Source organism: Pinus tabuliformis, chromosome 5_1, assembly GCF_031772625.1.
Source record: "Pinus tabuliformis cultivar Carrire ecotype Pingquan chromosome 5_1, CPIR1, whole genome shotgun sequence".
Taxonomy (NCBI): Eukaryota; Viridiplantae; Streptophyta; class Pinopsida; order Pinales; family Pinaceae; genus Pinus; species Pinus tabuliformis.
Window position 1 is genome coordinate 384,504,864 of NC_142305.1, and position 12,448 is coordinate 384,517,311.

At 33.9% G+C, this 12,448-nt stretch overlaps 1 protein-coding gene across 1 annotated transcript; it reads left to right on the plus strand.

Moving 5' to 3' along the window:
* Positions 1-1,507: 1,507 nt before the first annotated feature.
* On the plus strand, positions 1,508-6,872 carry LOC149165057 (putative histone H2A variant 3). Its single transcript, XM_089431076.1, has 3 exons — positions 1,508-1,558; positions 1,604-1,681; positions 6,573-6,872. The coding sequence occupies exons 1-3, from the start codon at positions 1,508-1,510 to the stop codon at positions 6,870-6,872; spliced, it is 429 nt and encodes a 142-aa protein (XP_089287202.1).
* Positions 6,873-12,448: the final 5,576 nt, after the last annotated feature.

Below are 12,448 nucleotides of genomic sequence, written 5' to 3' on the forward strand. Positions count from 1 at the left end.
CAAATGTTTGGGGACTCAAAAATTGTATGCAACTAGATAAAAAAAACAACAATATATCATGCTCACACTCTGTGGCACATTTGGATGAGGTCCATAGATATATAACAATATTTGACATTTGTGTATGTCGTTATATCTGCAGGGAACGAAACTCACTCACTCACCAACTTTCCAAAGAGGCGGGGGTTCGGCCACGTGACACCTAGATGATACAGGAACAAACTGATATGGAGCACTACCAATATTACCATCGCCCTTATATGGATCATGCTGCTAAGGCTCAAGGAGCCTGTTACTATATAATATGCGACTTTATTTACTACTAATTACATTTTTACTTATATATTTACAACTACATGTTCAGAAAATTACTGTGTGCATAGAGTAATCTAAATTTTGAGAACAAAACAAAAACATATCTCCGTGCATGGAGATTGTATACATATCTGCTTCTTTTTTTTACATGCATATAGCCTCTTAAATTACATATGTGCACAACATTTACAACATATAATTTTCCTTAATATTAATGAAAATTATGATTTTTCCAACGAAAAAAAGAAGAAGAAAATATTTTAAACTTGGGCGTACCCTTAAAAGTACGTTTACCCCTCCAATCCCTACCCAATTATATATATATATATATATATATAATATATAATATCTTTTATAATAACTATTTTTAAAAAATATTATTTAATTTTAATATGAGAATATTTTAAACTTGTGCTTACTCTCAAAATACCTTTACCGCCCACGAATCCTTGCCCAATATTCTAAACACACACTCGAAATATATATCTATGTATATATATATTGGGGAAAATTATTTAACATTTTTTATAATAATTATTTGAAAAAAATAATATTTAATTTTAATAAAAAAATATTTTAAACTTGGACTCACTATTAAAATACTTTTACCCCTAGAATCCCTGCCAATCTTAATATATATATATATATATAAAATCACCGAGAAGAATCCCTGCCCAATCTTAGAATATATATAAAATCACTGGGGAAATTATAGAGGATCTATAAATAGAGAGATAAGAAGAGCCCAAACACCATTCTTGATTGCTCAGAAGAGCGGACCGAACAGTAAGAAAGGTGCACATCGCCACCTCTGAAAGCTCAAGGTACTTATTCAGGTCTTTTATCTACTGTTTTTCATGCTCAAATACAAACAGTCTTTCTGCACGTTCGCACTGCTCTATTAAGCTGTTTTTTTTTCTGCATTATCCAAGAGTGGGAGATATCTGTAACCCATGTAAAGTGGGTTTTGAGAAAAAGACGGCATTTGCAGGTCTATAGATCTACTTGATTATCCAAGCGCTTATACCCATGTAACCCAGGTCTATAGATCTACTTGATTATACTGCTCTATTTAGTTGTTTTCTTTTCTGCAACCCATGTAACCCATGTAAAGTGGGTTTTGAGAAAAAGACGGCATTTGCAGGTCTATAGATCTACTTGATTATCCAAGCGCTTATACCAGGAAGACACAATGGTTGTGGGAGAGAATCAATCTGGCAAAGGTGCCGAGGGCCTACCGAAAGTAAAAGGCAATCAATCCGTCAAAGCTGCGAAGGTCCCCCAGAAGGGAAAATCCACCACAGCCGCTAATGATAAAACTGAGAGGAAAAATCCAGTTTCTCGCTCATTTCGTGCGGGCCTACAGGTTCTAATGTTTTCCAATATTGATACTGCAATTTCCTTTTGATTTTTTCAACGTTTATGTTGCTCATTGTTGTGAAATGATATATGTCTGTGACTTTTACTATTCAATGAGAGATCCGTGTAAACGGGCGTGCGCTAGGTTCATTTGTTATTAAAGACCGAATTTCAGTTGGACTGTGTGAGACCCATATTGTTTATTTTACGAATTTGTGAAAACCGTTTCCTATTCCAGAAACCTCTTATGAGATTTCTAGGATGGTAGCCCTTTTGGTTAATGGTTGTTAGAATATCAATTCGATTCACACATGAAGAACCATTAAAATCTTATTGACATTAATGGCTTATGGCTGTATGTAAAATTAAGAAAAAATTCTTAGAAATATCTATCTGGCCCACCTCCATAAACCCTAGCAGTTGTAGACCACACTTGCCCTCTCGGCTGCATCCTTTTGGTTTGTGCTGGTTTTGATGTTTTCCTTGGGACGTACGGCACATCCCCACATCAGGTTGTTCCTTGCTAGTTATTATCATCTTTTATGTCCATTTGATGTTTGATTTGTGGAAGAAATGGTCTGTGATAGGGTCCTGACAAGGTAAAACCATTAGGTGAAAAGGTACGCCAATTCTCCATTGGTAGACAGACAACATTGATTTCGAATTGAAGCGGGCAGTGGAGGGTTTTTAAATAGAGAGTTTCCACAGAGCGTCTCGTCTTTGGGGATAAACTCCGTCGGGAGGTAGAGGATCGCTATAGTTGAGGACCATGCACAAGGTTAAGGTTCATGCCTTTAGCTTTTGATGAGATCCATGGCACTAAGGTTATATGCTACATAGTGTTGGCTTTTTGTTAATGGCGGTGTAGAAGGTCAATGCTCCCCATGTGTTTGGTGGCATGTGCTTAAATCTAGGGATGTGTGTCTTTACTAACACCTGCCGGTTTTGGTGTAAGGGAAATAGTGACTCCAACACATATTAAACTCACAATAGACAAAATCAATTACAAACACATAGTGCTTAACTCACATTGTCACTATTAAACATTGCATTAGATAGTACATACAATGGAATTGAAAGAATGAAATTATCCAACTGGGGATTGCTGTGGACAACACCTAGGAAGAGTGACTAGTTGATGCAGAGAAGATTGTTTTGAGGAGGAAACCTTACCAAGTCTGTATTGATATCCTAGCTCCATAGTATTGTAGGCTTTCTTTGTAATTAATCTTTCCATTATCAAATTTAAACTTGAGTTTGTTGGACATTGCATAAACCAATGCTCCCCTATGTTTAGCTACATGAACTAATCACCTCTAGTGGATACTTATTTTTGGCTATGCCATCCTTGACTAACACCTGTGGGTTTTGGTCTAAGGGAAATCGTAATTCCCAACAAGTGGTATCAAATCCAGGTCACAACTTCTATACACACCCACCTCACTTTCCTCCGAGATTGAAGGATTTTAAATAAACCAATGTTCCATGTATGTTGTTTTTTTTTGCCTTATTTTTACAAGTTAAATTTTATGGCCATTGAGTTGTTTTATCATGCTCTTAGAAGCCATTCTCCATAAATTCCCAAAATTCTTCTTCATACATGAAGGTGTTCACTCACATACATTACATCTCATTTCTCATACATTACAACTCATATATAGTTCTTTGGAGAAGAAATCATCCTTATTTGCTTGTATTACAAAGATTTGTTTATATTACTTGTAGAGACTAGTTTTTAAATTTTTGCAATATCAAAATTTCTCTTTTTAGGAAACCCTAGTTGCTTCATTTAAAACATAACCATAATAGTCCATTTTTTTTAGCTTTAGTCATTACTTTTACCAAAACTAATAATGCCAAGGGAGAATTTTATTTTATACCTAGAAGAGATCTTGACCTCTGTAATAAGTGAACTAGGTGCCCCTTGCCTCAATCATCAAAAAGTACCATCCAAATCATTCTAGACAATAGTAGATATAAAGAAATTATTGAGCAATCTCCCTCTTAGTTGTGATTTTGCTTACCTTAGCATTCTTTTACGGATGACTTTGTAACAATGAAGTCTTCTGCTCAATTTCTTTATGGATGTGTGTTGTCAAAACTTGAGACTCAACTTTTGAAACACTAATTGTGTGGCTGGGATTCTCCTCAACCAATCACCCATACAAGTCCATTATGAGCACATCTTTCCCCTTTTCTTGATTTTGCTCTTAATAGTTGGTCGATAGTTGATTTGAGATCCTACCATATTAAACTTGTGATTTTTCTCACCTCCATATTAAACTTGTGATTTTTCTCACCTTAACATTCTTTTACGGATGACTTTGTAACAATGAAGTCTCCTGCTAGATTTCTTTATGGATGTGTGTTGTCAAAACTTGAGACTCAACTTTTGAAACACTAATTTTGTGGCTGGGATTCTCCTCAATGAATCACCCCTACATGTCCATTATGAGCACATCTTCCCTATTTTCTTGATTTTGCTCTTTCTACTTTGTCCATAGTTGCTTTGAGATCCTACCATATTAAACTCACAATAGACAAAATCAATTAGAAACACATAGTGCTTAGCTCACCTTATCAGTATTAAACATTCCATTAGATAAATGTCTTGAAAAGCTAAAAATATCTAACAACTTATTAAATATTGTATTAGATAAGTATCTAATATCTAAGAACTAACATAATCATATACATTAGAAGTATGACTAAATAAAAATAAACATCAATATTTATTTTAGATATCATTTTTGGGATTCAACTGCGTTAAGTAAGTCATTCAAACGTATGACCATTTCCATGAGAGGTAGTCGTAACTGACTAATTTCTCATGATTTTTGAATAGTTCACTTAGCACTCATTGCATCGGGTGATGCTCACAGGGGTGAAGAAGTGGGATTGAAACTAGTGAAATGTGGAGAACGAATCACATAGCATCAATCATCACTTCCGGGGCTTGCACCCGGTAACCAGGACTTCCCAGGAGGTCACCCATCCCAGAACTCCTCTGGCTCAAGCGCGCTTAACTGTGGAGTTTTTCCCCACAATCAAGCCCACTTAGCTTGCTACCCCATTTGCAAAACCTTAGCAAGTATTGTGCCTCATGAACCATTCAAGTAGAGATCCCTTGACTCTTTTTGAATTTAAGTATGGGGGATTTACGCAGTGCATTATATTAGATATCATTTTTGGGATTCAACTGCGTTAAGTAAGTCATTCAAACGTATGACCATTTCCATGAGAGGTAGTCGTAACTGACTAATTTCTCATGATTTTTGAATAGTTCACTTAGCACTCATTGCATCGGGTGATGCTCACAGGGGTGAAGAAGTGGGATTGAAACTAGTGAAATGTGGAGAACGAATCACATAGCATCAATCATCACTTCCGGGGCTTGCACCCGGTAACCAGGACTTCCCAGGAGGTCACCCATCCCAGAACTCCTCTGGCTCAAGCGCGCTTAACTGTGGAGTTTTTCCCCACAATCAAGCCCACTTAGCTTGCTACCCCATTTGCAAAACCTTAGCAAGTATTGTGCCTCATGAACCATTCAAGTAGAGATCCCTTGACTCTTTTTGAATTTAAGTATGGGGGATTTACGCAGTGCATTATATTAGATATCATTTTTGGGATTCAACTGCGTTAAGTAAGTCATTCAAACGTATGACCATTTCCATGAGAGGTAGTCGTAACTGACTAATTTCTCATGATTTTTGAATAGTTCACTTAGCACTCATTGCATCGGGTGATGCTCACAGGGGTGAAGAAGTGGGATTGAAACTAGTGAAATGTGGAGAACGAATCACATAGCATCAATCATCACTTCCGGGGCTTGCACCCGGTAACCAGGACTTCCCAGGAGGTCACCCATCCCAGAACTCCTCTGGCTCAAGCGCGCTTAACTGTGGAGTTTTTCCCCACAATCAAGCCCACTTAGCTTGCTACCCCATTTACAAAACCTTAGCAAGTATTGTGCCTCATGAACCATTCAAGTAGAGATCCCTTGACTCTTTTTGAATTTAAGTATGGGGGATTTACGCAGTGCATTATATTAGATATCATTTTTGGGATTCAACTGCGTTAAGTAAGTCATTCAAACGTATGACCATTTCCATGAGAGGTAGTCGTAACTGACTAATTTCTCATGATTTTTGAATGAGTGCTAAGTGAACTATTCAAAAATCATGAGAAATTAGTCAGTTACGACTACCTCTCATGGAAATGGTCATACGTTTGAATGACTTACTTAACGCAGTTGAATCCCAAAAATGATATCTAATATAATGCACTGCGTAAATCCCCCATACTTAAAATCAATATTTATTTTATTTTATGATACATTTCCTAGTATTTATATTAAAAATTCAAAATTATTAAAACATGACTAAATTATAATTCTAAACTAAATTATTTCCTATTATTTATATTAAAAATTCAAAATTATTAAAACATAACTAAATTATAATTCTAAATTAAATTATTATAAATAAGTAAAAAATAATTTAAAATTTAAAAATAAAGCATGAAAATCTCAACCCCTAAAGTAGTAATTCACTAAGCAAGAACAATGTCATCCGTGACAATCCGAATACATGCCTCGGTTACTATGTGGAGCAGGTTTTTCAGTTCTTTTACTTGCATTTGTATTTATCGATTTTCATGATTCAACTGAAGTAATTCCAGAGATTTGTTTTTAGGATGAAACATCTCAAATACTTCTGTGAACAAGAACTCCACACAATTCCTGTAATATGTTGAACTTTCTAGACTTGGTTGGTATCTGTTTACTTTCTATAAATTTTCATGCCAAAATCTTGATTCAAAAGCTTTGTAACAATTCAAATACTCTGACAAAGGGCTCCTGTAATATGTGGACTGAAATGTTTTGCTTATTGCAGTTTCCAGTGGGACGGATCCACCGTTTCTTGAAGTCTCGAGTATCTTCAAATGTAAGGGTAGGAGCTACCGCAGCAGTATATGCTGCAGGCGTTCTGGAGTATGTTTGTGCAGAGATTTTAGAACTGGCAGGAAATGCCAGTAAAGATCTCAAGGTTAAACGTATTACTCCAAGGCATTTGCAGCTGGCCATTAGAGCAGATGAAGAACTTGATACTTTGATCAAAGGTGTCATCTCTGGTGGAGGTGTCATCCCTTACATTCACCCGTCACTTTGTGGCAAATCCACAAAGAAAGATTAGTTTGTCTGTTTCGGGATGGTTCCAAGCTTTTTATTGAAATCCTTGGCTCAACTCTGTGCTGGATCTGTACATACAAGTGAATTCTGAAATGCAATATATTCTTCTTTATTCTGTTGCATGTGTTTGGTTTGAACCCTCTTACTTTGAAACTAGTGATATTTCATACAATTATAACAATTTTTATTATCAGAAAAAATATATGAATTTTTATTATCAGAAAAAATATAAAAGCATGTTAATGTTTGAATGTTTAGATGGTTATAACCATTGTTATGTTAATATTTAACATTTTTATCATTTTTATTTTGTACTTTTATCTTATCAATTATTAGTTGTATTTGAGTATGAATTTTAAACTTTTTAATATAATATTAAAGTAATTTCCAAATTTTAAATATGGTAACAAAGTAGATTTCTGATATGCTTTATTGGAGAGACCAAAATTTGCATGATGATCTGCATTCGTCTTTTATTGTAGAGACCAAATTTTGTGGAATTGCATGATCTGCATATGTGCCACTGGCCCAACTTGGATGTATAAGGATGTTGCCACTGTACATATATTATGATACAATTATGTTGAGTGGAGCATGGATTTAAAATAATATGTGATATACATTATTATTAATTTGTCTTTAAGTTCTATTTTAAATGTTTAGATTTCATTTTTAATTAATTTTTTATAAGGATGTTGCCACTATAATTAATACACTATGATTCATCAAAATAATATGCATTTAAGGTTATTATCATTTTGTTTTCAAGTTTTATTTTGAATGTTCAGATTTAAAAAAAAAATTTAATTGGAAATAACAAAATGTTACATTATTTAATGAAATAGTAAACTTCAAGGATGTTAAATTGTTAAAAGGTGTTTTTTTTTTAAGGTAATATGTTAATATAATGTAATTGTTTTATATTATTTTTTTATTTTTGTAATATCTTTGGTAAAAGACTCAAGTACTTTGTGATTTAGGACTAGAATCTTTAAAAGATCTCAACAAATTAAAAAATATATACATATTTTTGATTCACAAATTTGGGATATTGTAATGTAGAAGTGTGTTAATATTATAGGAAATTATTATATGAGTAATGTGTGTGAATATTTTATGTTAACAAATAAATGGAAATAAAAAATATATTTTTATTGGGAAAATGTGAAAAAGACCAATGGGGGAGTTAAGTCTTCCCTTTTAATCAGAAAATAATTAATGAACTAGTTATGCCCCAAGAAAAAGCGAAAAAGGGCACATTTCCTCACTTCCACCAGATCTTTCTTTTCTTTGTGGGAGGGCTCGCAAGCGCAAAGAAAGAAGAGAAAGGGGGAACAATAGAGGTAATGGATGGACAAAGAATTACTAAAGGAGTTCAGAAGATTAATGTTGGATGGAGATAAATGTCATCATTCTTACTCTTGATTGGGGCTACTCTAGAAGAGAGACAACAACCACCCATACCCTAGTTGGAGATAGGTACTCGTGGAAAAAATCTTTAATGTTAGGATTGGAAGATTGAAAATGCCTTTAGTTTATGAAAACACTGCTACGAAGGGAAGAAGATTGGGGGAAGTCAGGAGGGCCGATAAGGTCTTTGTCACTCTAAAATTAGTTTCTTAGATAAGTCTATAACCATATGACTTAAGAGAAAGAATAAATAAAAACGGGAAAATTAATGTGTATGTAACTAGAAAATGATGGTGAGCGTGTATGGCTTGTTAGTGAATAAATGCCTCCATGCTTGTATTGTGTATCTTGAAATTGTTGTTATAGGAAGAGAAAACACTGGGCAGGTGCAGGGGAGAAAGATTACATGCCAAATGAGAAAAGAAAGGGTACAATAGGGGAAAGCCTAGAATAATTAGGTAACATACTGTTTTTAAAACATTTGTACACTCAAAATCTCATTAAACTAAAAGAGCATTGTATAGTCTCTGTAAATTATAAATGTATGCATGAGAATTGTTCCCTTGTATTTAGTATTTATTTTCCTTTAGAAAAAACTTAAGGATGTTATCATGTAGTAAATAATTAATAAAAAAGGAAGGGATAGTGTCTCATTTTGAGACAAATGTGTCACTGCTTAGCACAACCCTAGTGTGAGGTTACAAAAGGAAAAAAATAAATAAAACAAAGAGTGCTCTACAGGGAAAATAATCCTTTCCTTTATGATATAACTACATATAACTCCTTAAATATGTATTTAATTAAATGTGGGTGGAAACTTAAATTGCATGCAAGGGAAACAATGCCTCTTTACACTAATTACATGGTAAAACATGAAAGAAACTATGGCCTTACTTACTGTAAGGAAGGAAGGATGTAGGGAGTCAAAATGACCATACAAAATGAATATAATAAATTTGTAATAAGCTATCAAGTTTAAGTTACAATTATAAATCTTGGGTGTAAGATGACATTTGAAATGACAAAGAAAATGATTTATTAATTTCTAAAAATATTATAAGTCGTAGATCAAAAAGGGCCATAGTTATCTTCTGTTTTTTCTAAAAACTAACTCTAGAACAAACGAAAGGAGGAAACCTTGAACGGGTTGTCATGAGGTTAATTAAAAACTATTAGTAAAAGTATGGTCTATTGGGTAGTACATTTCTAAGCAAAACATTTACCTCATGACTGGTAACAACCCTAGGAAATGGCCCTTATCGAACACTTAAACAATATATACATTGTTTGAGCAACTTATGGGATAATAGAATGAGAACCTATTCTGGCTCACCAATAAATTAAGGGAAACTAAGCTTAGTTTTACTATTGAGAGTGCTCTCGACTCCCTCCCTATATCCTGCAACAACACAATAACTTTGCAATGGTTAGAAAAAAAATTAAAAATATTAACTTAAATAGGAATACCTTGAATAAAGAAACTTAAAATATTCCATAGAACTTGATATCTGACTTGTAGCACCAAAGGACATCATACCCATGAGGGATGAGCAACGACTAGAGGCAAATGTCACCCTTCTCGAGAAATAAGAAAGAAAGTTATTGCTTGCATAAAGAGTTAAAAAAAAAACAAAGAAACCCTTTAGTCAATATAATAAGAGTACAAAGGAGATGAGAAATTAATTTTACCTCTAATCCTAGTTAAGCGGGAATGCCAGGACCAATGACGTGTCTTATCTAAGTTAGCATAGGCGTACCTTGTTGAGTTGGTACAACTTTAGAGGAGGAAAATTGAAAGAACAACCAAAAAAGAGCCAAAAGGGATGTAGGAAAGAACAAAAATTATGAAGAGAATCATGACAAGATATATATATATATATATATATATATATATATATATATATATATAAACTTGATAGGTCCATGCCTTACTGTAAATATCGCTAGATGCAAAACGACTCCATAAGAAATTGCTTGGTGAAAAAAAAAAGTTTCAATCAATGCATGTAGTAGCAAAACAAAGGAAAAGCCTACTAGGGCCGAGAGCATAATTCTTCATATAGAGAATATTGGAGAAGTATGGAGAGCCCACAAGTTAAGCTTGGGGTATTTACCCTAATGGGGAGCAATTGCAAAAGTCTATGACCAATCTCCATTAGATGACAAGCTTAAGAAAAAAGTCAATTGAATATTGCAATTTTGGATGTGCACATTTCCTTTTACCTTTTCATTTTCTCCAAAGATTCATAGATAGTTTTCTGGTATCAACATGATCACAATGTGATTTAGGGAAAGAATCTTTGATTTTGTTTGAGTTTGCGAGTCAAAAAATGTGGCAGAGATTGAATATCATTTTTTTTGGATTTGGTTATTAGTAAATATGGCAAAGCTTGAAGATCATGCCACTCCAACTCCTCTCCTCAAAATTCCCTAATCCTCCCCATCATTTGAACCCAAAACACACCTAATTACTTATTGTAAACAACATCTCTTAAACACTTGCAATTTATAATAATAATAACTCCATGATACAATATTAACAACCACATATTAAGCTCAAACCTCTAATATTAACTTCATCTAAATTTATGTTCAGTTGTTGTCACATACATAAGTATATAATCACCCTATAAGCAACGATGTCGCATGCAAGTCTATTTGCATGCTACATAATCAACAATATAAAACATAAGGAGCCAAATAATGCAGAAACATCCTAGTCAATTGAATCAAACTAGATTAGGTGAAAGAGTGTCACTTGGAAAATTGAGCACCACCATCCAACCTAGAACTTACTTCCTCGAGTTCACCCCAAGTTGAGGGTAATTTCCCATCGATCAACAACCTCTTGTTGATGTCTTCCATGGATATTTAATTCCCTTATTTCATGATAAGGTTTCCTTTAGCAATGTCCCTCTTTAGTGGATATTTTATCGATTTTCCAAGGTTGCTCCCATAAAAGCTTGCCTTTCTCTCCTGCGAGCCTTTTTATGTTTTTTTTCCAAACTTAGCATCTTTCTCTAGGTAAGAATATTAATGGACATTTATCTCCCATCCATTTAATCTTATCTAGAATTTGATCTAGAATTCATATCATGAAAGAATTATCCATTCCCATTATCCAATGGGATTTCACTTGGAAAGAGTCTCATATCTAGGTGTCTCATTTTCCAAGCATTTAAATTCCTTTTATCTATTTTGTAATAAATTAGTTTCTCCCATTTTTACCCCCATTCCTATATTTTCTACTATAACTCCATCTAAATTTGCCTAGTATGATAGAAAAAAAGGTTATTACATGCCTTCCCCCCCCTTAAATTCACATCGTCCTTGGGTATTCTCTAGTGATTTATGAATCTTACAATTTATTTCATCTTTCTTAGGTAGCCATTTATAAAATTATAGGTTCCCATTTCATTGCCACCTGAATCAAATCTTCGCCAAATATAGGATACAAATTTGTTCTATCAGGAAGTGTCCTTCAAGCACTACATACAATATTTTTTCAACATTTTTTAAGGGACTTCAGATGCCTTCTTCTAAATTCTAGCTTATAATAGTTAATAACATAAATTTAATATAATAGTACTAATATTTGAATAGCTACGGTTTAATGCAACCCTCCATTTAACTATGTGTTGTCACTCTATAATTTAATAAGGCTAAGAAATAATTGTAGAGGTAACCACAAAACCACTTTGGGAGTTGGGAATCTAGCTCTTCCAACTCTAGAGAGGGATCTCTCTATCTGTTTTAGCTATGTTTTTTTGAATAATGTTAGGCTAGCTATTAGGTTCAGGTTTCCGATTTTAGCATTGAGTTGGGTTGAAACAAGGAATATAAGCCATTGGGCAATGGACTTAGGCTGAGTTCAATCTAGTCAGGTTCTACAGGCAACCTTGCAGGGCAAGATAGAAACCTCTGCTGGATTCTTAAGGTTGAGATGATTTGGAGGAAAAGGTGAGGGGATAAGATCATCCTAGATAAAATAAGAATTCTGGAATTAATCATCAAGATAGAAACATTTATATTATCCTAAGCTAGAACAAGACTGCATTTTTCAACAAATTTTGTTCATTTACTTCTTAAGATAATGAGGAAATTTACGAATAACATATGAAAAACAATGAAGATAAAACGACAAAGACAAAGATAGACATCACCAACACC